Genomic DNA, 21,117 nt, shown 5'->3' on the forward strand with positions numbered 1-21,117 from the left:
ATCTTGTTAAGAACTATGCAGTTAAAATGTAATCAACCTACTCTAAAAAATAAGTTACCTACTATTGAAGGGAAATGGCTTGTCAAGAGAGCGGTTGCCTTGGAAACAAAGTCAATTGGCAGAAATTTGATCATCTGATAAGGGACTCATCAAGAAATCAACTGACAGAGGCTCTGATAATTTACAGACGAAAGAATTTGGCAACTGGATCATCTCTATCCTTCTCATATAAGACAGATCTTAGTAGCACCTGTGAGGAACACTGTTTTCTTGAATGTACACAGACTATAAGGGCTTCCAAAAATAAGATGAGCCAGCACTGAAGTAGTGTGTTCAGTATTTTTCCCTGGTGGAAGAGTGCATAACTGAGTGACAGCAGCATTTATTCAGAAACTCTGCAGGTTTAGATGTTTACTTCCTTGTTCTTGCCATGAGCCTCTTGTTAATGGTAAACCTGCAAACCCTCAACTTCACTGATATTCCAGGGAAAAATACATTTTTAAGAACTGCGTCCCAGGGACAAAAGATTGAGCTAGTTCTCTCCAAAGAAGCTGCACACAACAGCAAGGTCTGATTCACAAACACATGTGTAGGAAACAACAGAGAAATAGTGCTTGGGCTCCTTCCTCATACTTTGGGATGTTGGACATCTGGCTACCTCTTAACTTGTAAAACAATCTGACAACGGGCCTGAATTTTAGGCCACGCTTTTCCATGCAGTTAGACCCTTACCAAGGTCCCTGTTATAGATCTGGCTCAAAAAATGTAGCACTTTCCTTGAAAAATACCTGGGCACAAAGCACAGACAAGCAGAGCTAGGGACATTCCCAGCCAATACTCCCAGTGGTAGGGAGTGGGTTAAAAATGTTTTCATTGTATTAACATAGCCCATGACACAGCAGCTGGCCACAAGGCCAGAGACTAACTCCTTTGTTTAATTTTTATTAATTATTAGTAGAGACATAGCCCTGGTGCCTCACCGATTATTTAGTTACCAGTTAAAAGGGACACATAGCCTAATATTAACAAGTTAATGCTTCTCTACAGAACTGTCTCTAACAAGCACCTTTGATCAGTGAGGAAGTAAAACTTAACTAGAAAGAAAAGAGAACATAATAATCTTTTCTGAAATGCTGAACTTGAAGACATTCCCTCCAGACACGACCCTCTCCTCCTCTTGTGGTTCTTTTAACATCTACATATTCTTACAACTTTGGGAGGCAAAACTAGAAAATACGGAAGTGAGAGAAGAACAGAGGGGTACATTAATTGAGAAAGTGCAAAAAATAAGAACATGAGGGTTAGTTTTCAAAGACTAGGAATATCAGGGAATGAGCAAAAGATAAGGGCAGCAGGTGTGGAAAAGGCCATCAGACCCATAATATCTGCAAGTGCCAAGATCTCACATGACTTTGTTCCTCCAGAGGTTATGAGCCTCTTCTGCGGCATGCATGTAAACTGAACCTGTGGACTCTCCTGGAGAACTGTGACTGTCCCATGCAAACCAGAATCTGAATGGAGTCTTACAAAGGCAGAGAGTACTCGCACGCAGACAGTGCACAGCATGCCTTGAGTGAACACTGTGGGGAAGCTGTACACGGCAGACACTAACTGGTGTCTGGAAATAAATTTGTTTTCTGCTTTTAAACAAGGAAATGAAAATTAATTAGCAACTTTATGATCCAGAAGGTAACAAGATTCTGCAGAGCATCTTTAACTTTAACTTATATGGGTCTTTTCTTGGGAAATTCTACACAACTACTTAATACCACTTCTTTGAGGTGGCCAGGAGGTAAAGACATCAGAAGGACCAAACTGGTTTCCATTAATAGAAATAGGAGGAATACTAAGCTTAACATCCAAGGACTTTATGGAGACTGACCAACAAAACACCATTCTCTCTCAGTCAGCTCCATACAAAACTTTCCAAATAGCAGAAAATATCAAATATCAGCAACATTTAAACCAGTAAAGGTAATTTGGAAGATACTTGGAAAACCACACAGCACACTGTCCTCTGAAAGTGTCAAATGCATAAACTACAATAATACTAAAATTTACACAACATGCACTTACTTACACACATTTTGTAAAAACATGAAACAGAACATTGCCTAGTTAGTCCAAAAGCTTGTCTCCAACTACCTCTTTTTAGCATACAGAAGAATACATAAAACTGGTAAGTAGACATAGGAAAAAAACTCTCCAGAAGTTGCTTCCCAATAAGAAGCCTCAGTCTGCATTCCTACCATGTGAAAGATCTCTTATCATCCATGTGCTCTTGATAAAAAATGTTTGCCTCATTGCTAACTTCTAGTAGCATTTTTCTGAAGGCAATACTTAGTTGAAGGGTGGAATTCAGTTTATTTTAAAATAAATTCCGCAGGCATTTGAGTTTATTGCCTCTCAAATTCCTTTTATTTCTTTGATGCCTTTTATTCTTAAATCAGAAAACTGTAATTACAAGCATCCAATTGCTACATATCTAATATCTGCAGAGTATTTTCTGTATAGAACCACAACTCTAATCTTCTAAGTTCCTTCCTCACAAGCAAATCTAAGCCTCTGATGATTTCATTGTTTGTCCTTAGAACCCTTTTATTTTTCAGTCTTTATGTCAATATGGTAAACAAAACCAATCATACTTAATCTAAAAGCACACAAACCATTTATGTAACAAAAAAAATGAAACACAATGAAAGTACATCTTGCTCAGTGACTTCTGAGAATAACCAAAAAGCTTCTCAGATGCCTCCAGCAAATAGAGGGTGCTGCTGGGGTGCCCTGCCTGCAGTTCTCCTTCAGTTTCTGCCTTCATGTTTTTTTACCCTGATGCATTCCCCCCTCTTGTTTTTTCTTCCATTTTTGACCAATAGTAAATTTCTCTCCAGTGTATTTTCCTTCATTCCATAACCTACAGCCCCATCAAGCTTCCTTTCCTCTAGTTAATTTAAAACCGAAAAATGCAACTCAAATTTTTACAATATTTGGGATCCTTTATATATCAACATTTTCAGGTCTTCAGACATCTAGGAGAGCAAGTTTTAATTCTCACAAGGCTCTAAAACAGCCTAAGCACAATAAGTACAAGTACAATAACTACAGTAAGTAGAAGATGCAGACTTATTCAGACTTAAGCAGATACATAAATACAAGCACTAAACATCTGACTTTACAAACATACATTATGTGCATTGGAAAGCCAGACATGATGTATCTACACCCAAAATCAAGACATTTCACTAAGTGGTAAGAACAGATTTAGAGCAATGCTAAGCAGATCCTTGGGGCCTGCTCAGGCAAGCCAGGTGTATCAAAAGGACTACTAGACACCAAGGTGTTCATTCAGTCTAGATCAGAGCTCAGTCCTCACAGTTGTGGGTAATCCTGAAATAGGTATGCCATTGAGAAAGACTGTTCTTTGAGATGTTACTGACATGTACACTCAGAGTATGACTATATCTACACTGTACTCTGGGTTTATTTTTAATGCTAACAGTATCCAGGCTGGCATGCCTTCTATTGATAAGGATCATTTCCCTGTTTAAGCAGTTGTGTATTTTCCTTTAAACCAAAGACTCCCAAATTCTATATACACCAGAAAGGGAAAAGCTGTGAGATGTGTTGTAAAAGGATATACAACCAATTCGTCTGTAAGAACAGTCACAGCTAAATAACCTTTTCCTCTTTTGAGTGCCTGCCATGAAGGAGAAGAAAGAGCTCTTGTCACAGAACCAATGAGGGTGTTACAATGCACCTTCCCTTCAGCTATTTATATACATTGAGAAAACCCTCTCCAAGCCTTCTCTTTCCCAGGCTAAATAGTCCCAGCTCTCTCAACCTCTCCTCATATGAATGGCTCCATCATCTTAGGAGCTGGACTCTCTCCAGCTGCTCCATACCACTATTGCACTGGGGAGCCCAGAACTGGACCTAGCACTCCAGGTGTAGAGGAGGTTTTCAAGACATGAACGAACAGGACTGTAGGTAATCTCATCTAGGCTCCCTTTTCCACAAAAGGTTGGATCACATGATCTTTTGTGGTCTCTTCTAACTTGAGCTTTTCTATGAACCTGGTGTCCACCAGGACTCCAAGGTAGTTTTCCACAAAGTTGGCTCCCAGCTGGATGGTCCCCAGTATATATTCCTGCCTGGGATTGTTCCTCCCCAGGTGCGGGACTTTGCACTTGCCTTTGTTAAACTCCATGAGGTTCCTGTCAATCCATTTGTCTAGCCTGTCAAGGTCCCTCTGGATAGCTACACAAACTCTCTGGCCTATCAGACATTGCTCTGTAGACATCTACATTGCTCTGTAGACTTTCGGAGGAAGTGTAAACAACATGCTAGTATTTTTGCCAAAGCAACTAGTAAATAAATTGGTTTTAGCTTTTGGCAAAATGAGAAAAATTATTATTTTGATTTATCATTTACTATCATAGAAATTTAATTTTTCCATATGCCAATTAACATTTCATTTTTCATTAATCCCTTAATTCCCATTTAAATAACCATCCAGACCTTTTACATTGCCAGAAGGACATCAGAACTAGTTTTTTGTATTGTATTTCATTGGTTGGTTTTCAGTTTTTGTTTTTAGACAAAGAATTGACCTTCACTAGCCATTTAAGAGAATGTGCTCCTATTTTGCTCAACTACCACAGATTTCTGTTTCTATGATGTCATTTCAGGGATAAACAAGATAGACAAACATGTCAAAATAAGCAATAGGTGTGCCTCCAATTAGAAAAAAAAAATAAAAAAGTGTTAACAGCTCAATTTTTAAAGATTATTTTCCTTTTAGAAAACATAACAGAGACATAGTAAATTACTTGTGCACAGCTAAAAGAAATGTAATTTAAACTATTAAACCAATTACACAAACCTCTAGTCAGTGCTGTTTCTCAACTACAAAGCTTTTCAAAAGCATATAAAAAATTGAAAACCTGATAATACAAATGTCCTGAAATTACTTCATGAATTGTAGGGGATTACATCACACATAACATTACTAAAAAAGACAAAAACAAAGAGAATCAAAACTACATCTGAGACTAACTGATATGAGAAAGGATGACTAGCAGAAAGGCAACATAATTTGAAAAAATATGTTGACAAATGGGCCAATTACACTCTGAGTCATCCTTAAGATAAGCAAATAACAGTTCCTCCTGAAACACAATCATGGGTATATAGTCCTTTGCTTATGACACCTCTAGCAATAAAGACAACATAGTACAGTATTTACATGGGCTGTTGATGAAGAACTTCATGCATGTGTTAAATAGTACGTCTTAAAAGAATAATAGATAATGATGAAAAACCTATATCCTTATCCTTTTTATTCTTCACAGTCTTTACATCTTCTGCCTAATACAGAGAATATTAGCAGTATCTATTTGTGGCAGGGTATGCTTAAGTAAGACTAATTCTAAAGGACAGCCTAATTCTAACAATAAAAAACATTTAAAATACTAGCCTAAATATATTTGAATCTGAAAACCACAGCACTTTCATCTTCCTAACCTGAATTTTGCATAAACATTCTCATTCTAAACAAAAATTCAGTCTAAATCCATTGTTGCTATAGTCCTACCTAGACTGAATTGGCATTCCTTCTTTCACCTCTTGCATGGCTCACTTTCCCCCTCTAAAATTACCATTCAGTTGGTAATAAGGACTCTCACAACTTAGATCTCCCAGATTTGGAGACCAATGGCCTTATACTGAAACTAATGACTACAGTGGAAAGACTCCCTTGGGAGCAGGCAGTAAAAATTGACCCTAAACTCCACTCTCTCTTCCACAACTGAAGAGTCCAGAGACAACAGCTATGTGTTGCTCTTTTCTTCACAAGTCTAAAAAAGGTTCTGAAAAAAATAATTCTTCATTCCTACTTTTGTCTCAGTATCCCCTAACTCTATACAGAAACAGGCACCTTCTTGGAAGGGCAGGTGTCATACTTTCTTCAGAAAACACTGTACAAAGTTCTACCTGTGAAAGCTTTCACATCACTCAGTTGTTTCCTTCTTAAATTACTGGCCTCAATAGCTATTGGATCTGAGGCAGAAACACAGAAAGACTAGTTTGGAGTAGGTAATTTCATGTGTCTATGTCTTTATGAGAACTCCAGAAGCTGTGAATATATGTAATAAGAAAAGACATCCTGAAAGAAATCTAGAGAATCTACAGCAATACCAGCTAAAGTACACAGCAAACAAATATTTACACTATGCCATTCATTTCAAAAATTCATCCAGAGCAAAAGAGAATGGATGTTCCCTTCAGGAAAGAAATCTATCTCCTCTATAGGAAACTTTTTCTTTGAGGAGAAAAGGAACAAATATATTGGGTGCTAAAATGTGCAGATGTGAAGCTAGTTTAAGCAATCAAACAGAAGTGATGCCCATTATTCACTTGTCCCCTTCTTTTATCATTTTCTATGGAAGCATTCCAAAACTCTAAAAAACAGTAGAAAGAGAAACTAGTCTAACAGAAGCGGTTGATTAATACCTCTCAATGGTTCTGTCAAGTAGCCATTTAATAAGGATTTAATGGTGATAGAAAACAGGGCATAGTATATCTATCTTCTCTTCAACACCCTCTCTTCCTTTCATAGCTATTTATAGAAATCACTTATTAAAAGAAGTATAGAGCAGGCCACTTTGGAAGCAACTGTTTGCCACCAAGCTTTTCCTCATTGAAGGCACCTATGTTTCTAAGGAGTCCTGGAATGACACCTAAGCATTCAGAATATTGAGAAATTGGAGGAGGAAAAAAAAAATGCCAGCTTGTCTCACCAGGGAAACTGTTGCTCTTCATCAGCAAATCTGCCATCATTGTTGACACTTCTGTTGAAATATATGAACGCAGGAAACATTTTAGAAGTTTCATTTCTATAGCAATCACAATAGATGGCAAGTCACAATGGTTACACGAAGATGTAAACAAAACTTAGCTTCCTTATGATTGTCAGAAATTGCTCCTTGCTTTCCTGAGGCAACATGTCAATAAATTAAATCTGCTTCAATTAATATACCTATTCTAACTAGATGGTTATGTAAAAAAAAAGACTTGCAAACAAAATGACAAATAATTCTTCCCCTCCAAAGGACGTTTTCTCTGCATTTTTTTTTCCCCCCCAGTATTGTTATAAAGTAGTAGTGATTTCATTAGCACTGTTCATTCTTTCCATCAGTCCTTGAGACAACAAAAGAATCTGAAATGGAAAATGAACAAGTCTCTTGCTGGAATAAAACAAGTCTCTTGCTCTTCCCTCCTGTTCTCTTTGAAATAAATGTAATGGCATTAGTGGCAGGAATCTGCCATGCTATTTTGTCATGCTCTACAGCTTCATCATTAACAGAAAAACAGCTTTATCAGAAAAGTTCTGTGTGGAACAGTGTGGAAAGGGGAGTATGGAGTCTCATAGACCTTCTGCTGTACAAAGTGTACTACTTCTGTAGTCCTATTGCTTAACTTCCTGCAAGGATTTTACATCACTGGGGTACAGAATTGAGGCTGTCACAACTGCTTCATATGGAGAATGACAGGCCCTCAGGTAATAGAAGTTTTCACATTCCTTTAAGCCTTTGTCCTATTATCCCTGAATATCATGTACTTTAAACAGAAAATATCTTTTAACTTCATACCAGATGCTTCAAGTACTTATAACATAGAAGCAGATGCAACCTAATCATAGCAATCATCTAGTACCCATAAACACATTATGTTGAGAAAGAATGCCCATACTCTGTTACTGCAATGACCCCTCTGTGGTACTGGAACCATTTATATACAACTCCTATCAAGACCAAACAAACTATATTGAAGGATAGGATTGTGATACCTTCCAACTGCCTTGTTGGATGAAGAATAACATCTCTGAACTCAGAAGAAGATACAGCTCAAGGTCTGCCTGTGTAATATCACACTGTGAATACTGAACCAATGTCTTTGTTGGCATTAAGTCCTGGCAAGGACTGAGAATGTATGAGAGCACTTGAGATCACCTAGAGCCACTCCATCACACAATGGCATGAACTGCTTGGGCTGATATAGATGAGGAATCTTTGTCCTTTACTAAAGGGAAAAGCATTTTGTATTATTTTTGTGCATATTTCAGCACTGTAGGTATGTCTGTTACTCTAAGCCATAGAAACACCTAAATGTTGTCAGTGATCCTTGTTGCAAGGGAATAAAGCAGCAGAGGTAGCATCTCTTAGGGAGCACTGGCAAAAATCACCTCTGTCTCAAGTACACATAAAGCATACACAACCCACAAGAGAGGGTAAAGATGCACCACGCAAAAATACAGATCTTGCATTTAACACAGAGAGAGGGAGAAATATTATGTTACTCTTCTATTTTGGAGAAAAACTAGTCCGAACAAGATTGGAAACTGCTTTGTTTGTATTATCTTAAGGCTGGTAATTTGAGATCTTACTTAAGTGATGGGTGAGATTCAACTACCTCTAGTATTATTCTCCCTAGTTCAAACATAGACGTGACAGGCTACATGGATTAATATTGCATCTTTCATGGCTAAAACCATCAGTAGCCTGGCTATAATGTTAAAGAGTCAGAAGAGTAAAGAACAGGTCATAAAGAAATTAAACCAGCAGAGCTTATGCAAAATGAATCGTGACAACCTATTCCTCAGATATGCACAATGATATTTGAAGAATATAACATTGAAAATACATCATTTTCCCATTTCCACTTTAAATTTTTCTAAAACTTGTCTTATACAAAGAAACTGAACTGAAAATGTCTAATATGATTTCATGTTGCAACAAGCAATATTTTTGGTAATAGGCTTTTTTTGCCTGTTCCTAAGAATATTTCAGTAAAGAAGCCATTGAGTCTCAAAAATTATCAAGGTAATCAAGGTAAATCATGGCATTTTGTGGTTCAGGCTACCAGAAAACTCAATGATTATGCTACACAATGTCATACGAATGGGTGATTGTGAAAAGCACCAGTAACAAGAACCTAAAATCAAAAACTTGGAGAGCTCTCAAGCTTATAAAGGAGAAGCATATAATTTTCAACAGAAAGAAATTATGTATAATGAGTTAACTGTTCAATCATTCCTGCAAGCTTTAAAATTACAATTGAGAAGGAAGGTCATTCTTTCCAATTAGTAAAAGTATCAACTGACTCTTTCTTATTAGAGACATTTGAATACCATTAAATAACTACCCATTTCAACTGCAACACTAAAGTACTTCATACCTCTACTAAATAGAAGTCAATTTACAGTAGCTTATGTAGTATGATAATTCATACAGTCTTTACTTAAAAAGTCTTTTGGGTGACTGATTTTAATGGGAGAAAACGATTTTGCAATGAAGCCTTCTCCTTTGGGCTTTACTTTCCTTCACCCACATTTTTTAGTGCTGGGTATATTTGCTTGTTTTTTCTCCCTCCAGAATCATTAAACTTCTTCGTTCCTACAAGTCTCCAGTCTTTCAGAATCTGTCTCTTCTTTTTTTAAATCCTGTTATCAGTTTAATATAAAAGAAGAGTGCTGTGATGGCTCTGTAACAGCCTTGATAGACAGCATTCTCTGAACTATTCAGTATTATCACCAAGTTAGTAAATTAAAGGCATTTCATTTTATAAAATAAAAAACCTACCCCTTAATATCAAAGGTTTAAGAATATCCAGGGAAATATTTTTTTCCTAAGCATTAAGAAATGCTAGAAAGAAGATATCTACTGGCAAACATTGACATTTAATAGTGACCACGTGTTTATAGGATGTATTTTGAAAATAAACTATTATTCATTCTCTGTTGTAGAGATTGTCAGATCTGTCAATGTTATAACAAGCCAGTTCTTAGTTCAAATACTAATGCAGCAACTGATACACCTACTGAACATAGTGCCATGGACTATTCCTCCCTGTGCAAGAATTCAGATCAGAATCAAAAGGAAAAAAAAAAACATAATTATGAATTAAAGAATGGATGTAATAATCTAGGTTCAGTAAAAACAGACTGTATGCACATAGATCATTGATCTCTTACAGCTGTTTGATCATTGAAAAGAAGTTAACTAAAAAAAAAGTTCAAAGCCACAAAAAAGTCTGCTTCTATAGCTAGTAGTTTAAGCCTGGTTTTTGTGTATGATCACATATTTCCCCAAGATCAGAACTGAAAACATGGTTCTGCTCATCTGTGGAGCTAAGGGAAGTATGTATAGCACCTTAAAACAACAGGCTTGAACTGTAAATTCAGGCACATTGAATTTGAATATTCTAGATGCAATTATAAGAAGCCTTACCTTTTAAATGTTAATGATCAAACAAAATTCCAGTTACTCTTATCAAGCAACTTCCTACCAACTATTCTGGGCCAATATACTAGTCTTTTGAGTGTACAAACTTCAAAAGAACAGAAGGCTAAAGATTATTTTTTTTCCTGCTAACCTAAACATAGCTTTGTTCTAATGCATAAATAATGCTACCTCTAAATTCCATCAATGTTAAGCATTTTGATACTTGCAAAACTGAGTATCTAGGAAGAGGGTTGAGTGGCAGGCACACGTTACCATACTCGAGCAATACTGACCTTTCTCCTCTCGGCTGAAACAAAAATTTTCCTGCTGGCCCTTTCAGAAAGCCTTCCCTCTCTGATCTGCTGATACACTCATTACAAATTAATTGTCTACTTTCATCATTAAATGGTGTGTATGACCTTCGGTCCGCTAAGCAGTTATTATTATTTCTGCAAAGATTATTCATCATAGCTGGATCTTCAGAATCTAGCTTCTCTTCATCTGAAACAGCCAAAAAGAATACATTTTGCAGCAGCGTTTTCACACAACAAGTACACACAACAGCTCAAAATTAATTACTGCTTGTCTTGTTACATTATTAAAATTTGCTTCTATCAATTTAAAAGGTGAGAAAGCGTAAGACTATTTAGAGCAAAGTAGCCAAAGTTCTTAAGAACATAATTTCTTAAAGTCTTTCAGTTTTGCGTTTTAACATTTTAATCTTTCACTTTCTTTTTTTTAAATTACACTTTTAAAGATAGGTGGAATGTACCTTGTGAAAAAAGTTATTATATTTCAGGATCTGAGTATTATGAAGGAACCCAAGAAAAAGGTAGCTGTTAGTCCTGTAGCTTAGTATATCCTGTTGGTAAGAACCTGCACAAAAAACTTATGTAAATGTTTGTATGAGCTCCAAAGGGGAGAAGAGGAAAACTCAGGCTACAACTACATTAGGTTCTCAACTTCTCCAATTAGTAACAACTAATTATGGATTAAACTACATACAGGGGTACATGATATAAATATACATTTATAGAATATGTACGTAATAATGAAGTAAAGTTTAGTACTTTTTGTATAAGTCTTCCTATGCAGTAAGGTAAAAAAGATATCCAGTTTATCATGCAAAGTAACAACCCCAGGCAATGTAAGAGGTGTCATTATTGCAAATTAGTCTTCATTAAAGACAGAGTTCCAGCACATTTTATTATGAGCCAATGTGCAGGAAACTAAGATGTCAAGTCATTTCCCATCTGCAAGAAAATTACTTTTAAATCCCACATTTAGCGACCTTTATTAAATCTCCACTAATGAAACTCTTTACAATAAATACAATGTAGTTGGAGGCCTGTCAAGACATATCATTCCTTTTTACTCCTCCTTTTGTGCTCAATAATCCATCAGGGAATCTCCTTAGATGATGCCACCTCATTAGCTCTTTAAACATTTCATCATTTAACGTTAGTTTTACCCATTGAAAAAAACTTTCAGTAAAAACTCCGTCACTTAGAAATCTATAAGAAATAAAGGCACTTGAGAAGCTTTCAACTCACTTTCAGAAATGAAAGCCAGTATCATTTTTGGAAATCATATTTTCAAAGCTTCCTTAAAGCCATTTAAGTATTTTAAAATTTGACTCTGAAAGGACATGCAGGTCTTTTAATATAATATATTATAATAATTCTTGTAATTAACAATATTAAAACCCATCAAGCAGTTAGTTTGTCAAGAAATAATATGTATCTAAACATTCTTACTCTGATGAGGAAGAACTGTTTTAGCAGAAAGGAAATTTTCCTGAGAAGTTCTTTTAAATAAGCATGCCCGAGCACTGCTGACTTTTCTAACCCCTGGAGCATCAGCAGGAGGTTTTGGAAGGGAAACAGAGGAAGATTCATCTTTTGCAAAAGGGGTTAGTACTGGTTTCTGTGACAAAGATAAAGATGATATTTTAATAAAAGCACAGATAATTTCATTTTCATACATGCAAAAATTAAAAAAAATAAACCTAAATGATTTAGACAAAGTGTTAAGTTCAGAATAAAACTTAACAGTTATATAGGTTTAATAATTAAGAAATTTCTATTTTCATATCCAGAATCTAATACCATTCCATTGAACAAGTCAGGTACCCATACCATTATCACCAGAGAAAGCCACTTAAAAGCAAACATTCAGGGATGTAGAAAACCAAAAACTCACCTTAGTACAGCAGCTGAAACTCAGAAGTACTTATTTTCCACGTAAACACTGATTTAACATCATCTTTACTATGTTTTGTAAAAAAAAAAAAAAGCAACCAACCAACCAAAAAAAAAAACCACCAAACAAACACAACTCACTATTGTGCCAGACTTACACTAACAATTCTAGAGGTACATCTACTTTTCATGATTTGTTTTTGAGCACTAAAGTAGTATTTCCAAAACACTTCAGATGTGTTTGTATTGTATGCCCTTCCTATCACACCAATACAAACCATGCAGATCCAGAAACATGCAAGTTATAGTTTTATTTATGTCAGCATCTTTCATCCTGGAGGATGTGACCAACCCCTTGAACCTCTGGTACAAAACACTTGTTGTGCCCTACATAAACACATTGCCCTCTGAGATCAAGGTTCTCTACCAGTTTCTTTACAATAAAGAATCCATCAGAGTGGCACCAGCCCAACGCTTCATAGCTCTCTCTGACATTAGCTGAAGCCAGCCAGCAGGTGAGACCCACTGCCCACAGCCACCATGACTAACCCAACCTCTACATTTACAGTACACTAACTTACCTCTACTGGTAAAGCAGAGAAGGCAGGTTTTGCATTGGTCCTAACAGGAATTTTCTCTAGTTTTTTACCCCCACTCTCACACACAAGATAAATGAAAACATTACACCAGTATTTAAATCCCACTGTAGACATACTTAATCTAAATGTAAGTACAGTCAGAATTTTTAAAATTGATTCACATAACTACATTACCTTATCAAAACTACTGAAGTATAACATTTCTTGGCAATTTTTCCCCCTAGTTTCCTAAATGTAGTAGCATTCTTTAGATTACTGTCTTGAAGAAACAATATATATAGCAAGCATACTAAACTGTTGTAGTATGCTCTGTTCTTTCAGATACTAAAAATGATCATGACTTTTATTTAAAGATTAAATATTTTTTAAAAAAAAGAGTAGACACACTTACAAATTGAAAACAATTCAAGATTTTCACAGAGGGGGAAAAAGGGGTTCTTACATGCACCTGCATCTGTTTTTTAAATAAACTACTATAATTACTCATTATAGATGTGCAATTCAAATAGAAAGCATAATCAACCTAGTTAATTTAAATTTACTGATCACAGAACCACAGATTAATTGAGGTTGGAAAGCATCTCTGAAGGTCATCCTGCCCAACTCCCCTGCTCAAGCAGGGCCACCTAGTGCCTGCTGCTCAGGATCATGTCCAGGGAGCTTCTGAAGATCTCTGGGCAACCTGTACCAGGGCTTCAACACCCTCACAGAGGCAAGTGTGTTTTCTGAAGTTCAGAGGGAACCTCCTGTGTTTCAGTTTGTGCCCACTTCCATTGGTCCCGCCATGGAAAAGAGCTTGGCTCCATCCTCTTTGTGCCCTTCCTTTGGGTATTTGTATACATGGGTAAGATCCACCCTGAGCCTTTTCCTCTCTAGGCTGAATGGTCCCAGCTCTCCCAGCCTTGCTCCAGCCCCTTCATCATCTTTGTGGCCCTTCATTGGACTCTCTCCGGCTGCTCCATGTCTCTCTTGTAGTGGGGAGCCCAAAACTGGACACAGTACTCCCGGTGTGGACTTAGGAGTGCTGACTAGAGGGGAAGGGTCACCCCTCTCAACCTGCTGGCAAAGCTCCTCCTAATGCGGCCCGGGATACCACCAGTCACCTTCTTAGCAGCAAGGGCACGTTATTGGCTCATGTTGACAGTCATGACCTTTTCCTACTTTAATCTTACACTAGAAAGCTGACTCTAGTATCCATCTTGCTGATTGCTGTTAATGTCACTTAGAATTTTATTGCAATACAGCAATATTTAAATAGTTTAAATTATTTTTAGGTTTCTTCTGAGGAAAAAAATGACAAAACTGCATTTATAAGTCCCAGACTAACATTACAACAGGTTTCCACTTCTCCCTAGCCCATTTAAACCATATATTTTCTTAACACTGCCAATACACATATTGCATGAATTATTTCCAGAGTACTCACATGATCCAGTGGGCTAAGACGAACTCCAGACACTGGTCTTGATTCAGCCAAATCAAAACTGGATGTGTGAAGACTAGCATAAAGAAATTAAACACAATATGAATAAAGCAAAATAAATAAAAGGAGGAAGAAAAGATGAGTGACACAGCACTTTTACACTATCACTCTTCTTCCATGAATGCTATTTAACTTTGGTATCTGGGAATCCAGCAGCAACAAGACAAGAGAATTACAAGATCACCTGCACACCTGCCATGACAGTTTATCTCACACACATCTATAACAATTCTCTAATGTAAGCCTAAATTCATGCACAAACCCAACTGTGGTTAGAGCCCAAGCTATCTGACAGAAGCTGCAGAACACTGTAGGGCAGAAAACACATATTTGTGCAGACATGAATATGCTCCTCCCCATACACAGGAGAAGCGCAGACAGAACAAGCATGGACATCAGCTAGAGGGGACCTCACTACCTGGTCACCAACAAACAGCCAAGTTACAGAATCAGCATATAGGAAGAGCTAAAAAATGGCTGGGAAAATGGATAATAAAAGCCCAACACATTATTTTTTCTTCCTCTTTGTCACAAGAGACATATCTATTGAGCTCTATGAATTATAGTATGTTACAAAACTCCACACAAATAATTCTGAAGAGGTATAAATTTGGTTTAAAAAATAAGCATTTCAAACTTCAAGACCTACAATTTTATATTTGACAAGATCTGAGCAAGCTCTGAAAGCAGATCTAGCATACAGTTTATGTGGAAATAAGCAAACTTTCACAGTTTCTAAGGAAAAGCTGCAGACTATTTCAATTAAAAGCATATGTTGTCTTATGAAAAAGGTGACTTACAGACCATTTTCCTATACTATTCTCCACATACAAAATTGATGTGTAATGATTACCTCTGGTAGCTATAATCCACAGGAACTTCCTGGACATGTAGACTAACATCAACAGTAAAGATCATTAGAAGAAGGCAAATGATGTGATTAGGAATACAGATTATCACAGGAGAAAAAAAAAAAAAAAAAAAAAAAAAAAAACACCTCACCAGAAACAATTACAGAATCAAATCTCTTTCTGCTAAAAGATATTTGAAAAAAATCTTAACGCCACAGTACCTAAAAACTGAAGGGGGTCTATTTTGTGGAGCTCGTGAGGATCCAGATCCAAAAAGTTTTCTTTGATCCTCTGTAGGTGTAAATGGTCTCCGGGTTCTTAGTGTTCGAAGAGCATTTCTGGCTTCATTTACAATCTCCGAACTGGTCTTCTGCTTTGTCACTGAAAACCTGTAGAATGGTTCTGCCTTTTCTGTGTTTTTATTCCTTGAAGCTTGCATTCCTCTGCAAAGGAGTGCACAGGAAGAACATTGTACAATACATATGGAAGGCACAGAAGAGAAGACCATTCTTAAACTACAAACTATTCATCAATGGTTATGCTACCACAATGTAGTAAAAAAGGATATTACAACAAAATCCCCAGCAGCATGGAAGTAGTGGAAAAGAAGACTCACCAATACTGCATTTCTGCTCCTCAGTTCTGCAGAAAAATACTGAAGACAGCAGAAAGCATCAAACACGAAGGACCCTTCATTTTTTATAAGGAACTAAAATACACCACAGTATTTTACTGCAGTACCACAGTGCTTTCTGGGACAAATGTGGTACTCTCCAATACTACAGAAAATCTGGTTTTTTATATGTGATTACTTATAAAACATTATAGCCAAAACAGAAATTCAACAATATGCATCGAAGAGACATTTTCTTTCCCATTAAGTTAGGAAATATTCAATATGAGTTATCAACCTTAGCAAGGGCAGCTTCCTACTAAATCAGAGGTGTTACTATCAGTAACTGACACACAGTTATCAGCAATTGACAAGCAGAGACAAGGAAGAACAAGCAATACTTTGTTTTCTGAGAGAAAACCCACCAACAAGCACATGCGAACAAAGACAACACTAATATAAGAAATTATCAACCCAAATTTTCAATCAGTGTTCTGTCCTGCTGCATCTTCTGGCAAATGCAGTGGGTAGTGAAAGACTAGCTTATCTCTCCAGCCCTGTAAAATCAATCACTGTCCTGGTGCAGTTCTCTGTAGACATCATCCTTGTCATTTTACAGCAAACTCATCATGAGCCTTCAACCATCCAAAATTCCTTTTCTGCTTTTCAAGCTTAACTAAAAAGAAAAATATGTTTCTGCACTGGCTGTGACTCAGATCATCTGATAACTCTATTCTCTCGCATAGTTTTTTGACAATGAACTGACAGTGGATCAGACACCACCATCTCAGTTACTTTTAAACTATAAAGAAAAAAAAATCCTATTTCTCTACTTTCTTAGTTCACTTCTTCCTGTTCCATATTTTTACATTTCCAACTGCCTCTTCTGTTCTTTCTTTGAAAGTCTGTACATTCTGCCACAGTTCTTTTAATTAAGACAGAACCCAACTCCTTCAGCTGAACTACATGTGACAAAATTTGATGCTAAGGAGAAATGCACCAACCTCTTTCACTACAGATGCATGCTTTCAAACCTCAGGAACCAATCAGAAGCCTGAGCCTTTCAGTGTTTTTAATCTTTCCAACTACCATTAATACATTACTTTTCTTCACTGTGACTGAGTTTGGCTCTCTGTGCTCCCTACTCCTTCCTCTATTACAATATGATTGAAAAAATAAGGAATTTCATTGCAGCAATTGGAGCCATTCCTCACTGAGAAGGGAAAGCAGATTATTGCTCCCTACTCTCCCAGCTACTGGGAGTCAAGATTTTGATCTTTAAGTGGAACATCTTCTACACAGGCCGTATATGTCTGATATAGTTATTATCCAGCACATGTGGAAACAACAGCTGTAAATAAATACTAAAACACAGAATCACACAATGGTTTGGGTTGGAAGGGACCTTAAAAATAGGTTCCAATTCCACTGCCACATGCAGGGACACCTCCCACTAAACCAGGCTGCTCAAAGCCCCATCCAACCTGGTTTTAAACACCTCCAGTGATGGAATATCCACAACTTCTCTGGGCAACCTGCTGCAGTGTCTCACCTCATAGCAACGAACTTCCTTAGAGCTAATCTCTTTCAGTTTGAACCCATTACCCCTTGTCTTATCACTACAAGTCCTTTTAAAAAGTCCCTCTCCAGCTTTCTTGCAGTCCCCTTCAGATACTGGAAGATACCAATTAGGTGTCCCTGGAACCTTTTCTTCTCCAGGCTGAACAACCCCAACTCTCTTAGCATGTCCTTGTAGGAGAGGTGCTCCAGCCCTCTGACACATCTTCATGGCCCTCCTCTGGCCCCGCTCCAACAGGTCCATGTCCTTCCTGTGCTGGGGGATCCAGAGCTGGACGCGGGACTCCCTCCAGATTGGGTCTCACGAGAAAGGAGTAGAAGGGCAGAATCACCTCCCTTGACCTGCTGGACACACTTCTTCTGATGCAGCCCAGAATACAGTTGGCTTTCTGGGCTGCACTCATACATTGTTGGATCATGTTCAGCTTTTCACCAACCAATATTCCCAAGTCATTCTCCTCAGGGTTCCTCTCAATCCACTCATTGCCCAGCCTGTATCTGTGCTTGGGATTGCCTCAACCCAGCTGCAGGACCTCAAACTTGGACTTGTTGAACTTCATGAGGTTGGCATGGGTCCACCTCAGACATCACTCTGGGTGCCCCCCCCTCCTCTACAGTGTGTTGACCACACCACACAGCTTGGTGTCATTGGCAAACCTGCTGAGGGTGCACTCAATTCCACTGTCTATGTCACCAACAAAGATGTCAAGCAGCATCAGTCCCAGTACCAATCCACTCGTCACTGGTCTCCACTTGGACACTGAGCCATTGAGCACAACTCATTGAGTGCAACCATCCAGCCAATTCCTTATCCACCGAGAGGTGCATCTATCAAATCCACGTCTTTCCAGTTTAGAGACCAGAATGTTGTGCAGGACAGTATTGAATACTTTGCACAAGTCTAGGTGGATGACATCAGTTCCTCTTCCACCACGTTGACTCCACTAATCAACATGATTCTACAAATCAGATATCTGAATTAATTCACATTTCTTCTTTTCTGGTCTATATATTTCCATCCACCTTGCAAAATTTTAAAATAAGTTCTCAAGTAATTCAATATCTTACATGTAATCTCTGAAAGACACTGTTTTCTTTAGTTCTCAAAATCTGTGCTCTGACATGGAAATGTATATTTTATGGAGTTTATGTATATGTCATAGTTAAACTAGGAAACAACCTGAGAGATATGATAATGTGTTTCTGTAGAACAGCATCATCTCTGAAACAATCAATCAGCTTAAAGTTTTGTTAATTCTACTGTCAATTGCAAATTTTCTATCCTGGAAGTCTATTTATTTGCCACAGTTCAGACAAAGCTTACATTATAACTTTTTGTTGACAATTCCACCTCTTACCTATATCTTCTTAACTGGCAAAGGAATTTTTTACTGAAGTCCTACTATTTGGGCACTGTTACTCACCCTTCCAATCCATTACAACCAAAGTTTTAATAATTAAGGTTGCAAAGGGAACCTAATGGCTTAGTTTGAAGGCTTGACTGCTGTATTGCCACTTTAATGGAGTCAGGGAGAGCATGGCCTCACTCTGCTGTTGCTGGAGCTGCAGGGCATCAACGCTCCATCATTTGGGTGGAAAGTAGTATTATACATGTTCAGAACTCTGGGAGTGATACAGTACCAATCTCCTAACTCATATTTCACCATTATTAGCCAGAACATGTAACAGAACAGAGAAAGAAGTTAGCAGTGTCACAAAATAGGATATGTGTGTGCATGTATATACATACAGATATGATAGGATAAAAAAAGCTTACTCTTTCTTGCAAGCATTTAAAAAACACAACTAATTCTTTATCTGAATGAGTTTGGCTGCTGTGCCATCACAGTACAACCAACACCTCTTTCTCAAAAGACAAAGATGATCTGTATTTTATAATGTGTAAGGCTGAAACATCTAAGCATCAAGCAACTGCTCAGCTGCAGCAGCACTCAGGAGCTTCATCTGCTTTCCAGCGTCCCACACCCTGGAAGCTTTGAGGAAGCACCTTCAGCTATATTAAGTTAGTTCTCTTCCCAGAAAACTACTGCCTAGATCTGTGCAAAAGGGAAAAACCCTCCAGTCACTGGAAGCTTTCTCAACTTTGATGGATACAAAGTACCCAAATTAGTCTTTGGCATTGTGATTGAATAATTTAAAACAAGGTGCTACAGATGAGTGCAATTAGCAGAAAGAGGAATTATAGGATGAACGAGCAGCTCAGGAGTGGAAGGGAAATCACTGCACTGGTTGCCCAGAGTACAATCTGGTTTTACCCTTGGTTTTCATTTTTTATACAAAATTAATTCTGCTTGGGTTTGTATTTATTTCTAAGATTTTTTTTCCCCCAACAAATTCTCCTCTATACACTTTTTAAAATAAAGCACCTTTGTTGCAAATGAATAATTCTAATTATTAGTACTTCTTTCTGAAAATCCAGCAGTGTTCCCATTTTCCTCCCCAGTCCCAGCAGATAAAGGGAATGTTGCAGTGTCAAAGGGGAAACAGCATAACTGGTACACACAGATCTTGTCCCCCACTGCTGTCACCACTTCCCAGGTAGCCTTTAAATAGGACAGATGAAGAGCTCATCTCTGACTCTACTGGAAGGCAGAAGAGTAATACACCAGTGTCTGAAAAACAATACTTGAACTCTTGTCCTTTTTCCCATTGTTTACTTCAAAGGTCTGGTCTTTGCTGTGCAGGAAGAAGTGAGAGCAGTAAATAGTGGTGCAGGATCAGGGAACCCTAGATTGGTCCTGGCTATCTCCAGAACCACAGTAGATGCTCCCTGCAGCACTTATCCTGGGTCAATCAGCACATGAGGGAAGTATGGCTGACTACATCAGATGCAGCACCACACTGACTCGCCCATCCTACCTCCCATCCCAAAACCAAAGTCATTTAGTTGCTAGCATACAGAGCAGGTATACACGTCATCACCAAGTACAGTGAGGACAAAGCCTGTACTCAAGCAGTGAATACTCTGCTCACTGACATCTGAATCTGAGTCTGCCCAAGCACATCTCTAGAATAGTTAGCAACCAAATACAGGTTTAGTAAGAGTGAACTAACAATGCTTATTATTAGATACATTTTTAAACATCGATAACTTATCAATCACAACTGAAACACTTCCAGCTTGGTGACATTTTGAAGGAGAGAAATCGCTATAAAAAAAAAAAAACAAGAGGAAAAAAAAAAAAAAAAGAGACTAAAGCTATGACAAGTCATGCCTACAACCCTCAAAGAGGCGAGATTTTGCCAAGATACCAATGTCCAAGAGGACCTACTCCCCAGATAAGCATCACCTGTGGAGTGACTCTGCGGAGTAACCAACCCAAGCTCGGCAGAACACAACTCCCCCGCGGACACGGCGGGCAGCAAGCTGCCGGGAAACGGACAGGAGGTTCTCCCTCTCCGGCCGCCTTGGGAAACCCTCCTGCCCGAATCCCCGCACGCCCCAGCCCGGCCTCTGCGCAGCCCAGCCGGGGGACACGCGTTACAGGCAG

At 38.0% G+C, this 21,117-nt stretch overlaps 1 protein-coding gene across 1 annotated transcript in view; it reads right to left on the minus strand.

The window, feature by feature from the left end:
* The window catches only part of LOC103770093 (armadillo repeat-containing protein 2-like), a gene marked incomplete at its 3' end in the record, with an annotated part of 27,372 nt that extends 11,519 nt beyond the window's left edge, over positions 1 to 15,853 (minus strand). The window contains exons 1-5 of the mRNA XM_008937342.1: positions 15,636 to 15,853; positions 14,507 to 14,579; positions 12,038 to 12,206; positions 10,574 to 10,781; positions 6,798 to 6,848 (exon numbers count right to left, since the gene is read on the minus strand). Of these exons, the coding sequence (XP_008935590.1) occupies positions 6,798 to 6,848; positions 10,574 to 10,781; positions 12,038 to 12,206; positions 14,507 to 14,579; positions 15,636 to 15,853 (719 nt within the window). The remainder of the gene's footprint in view (positions 1 to 6,797; positions 6,849 to 10,573; positions 10,782 to 12,037; positions 12,207 to 14,506; positions 14,580 to 15,635) is intronic.
* Between the last annotated feature and the right edge of the window lie 5,264 nt (positions 15,854 to 21,117).

Source organism: Merops nubicus, unplaced genomic scaffold (genome assembly GCF_000691845.1).
Source record: "Merops nubicus isolate BGI_N331 unplaced genomic scaffold, ASM69184v1 scaffold15133, whole genome shotgun sequence".
Classification (NCBI taxonomy): Eukaryota; Metazoa; Chordata; class Aves; order Coraciiformes; family Meropidae; genus Merops; species Merops nubicus.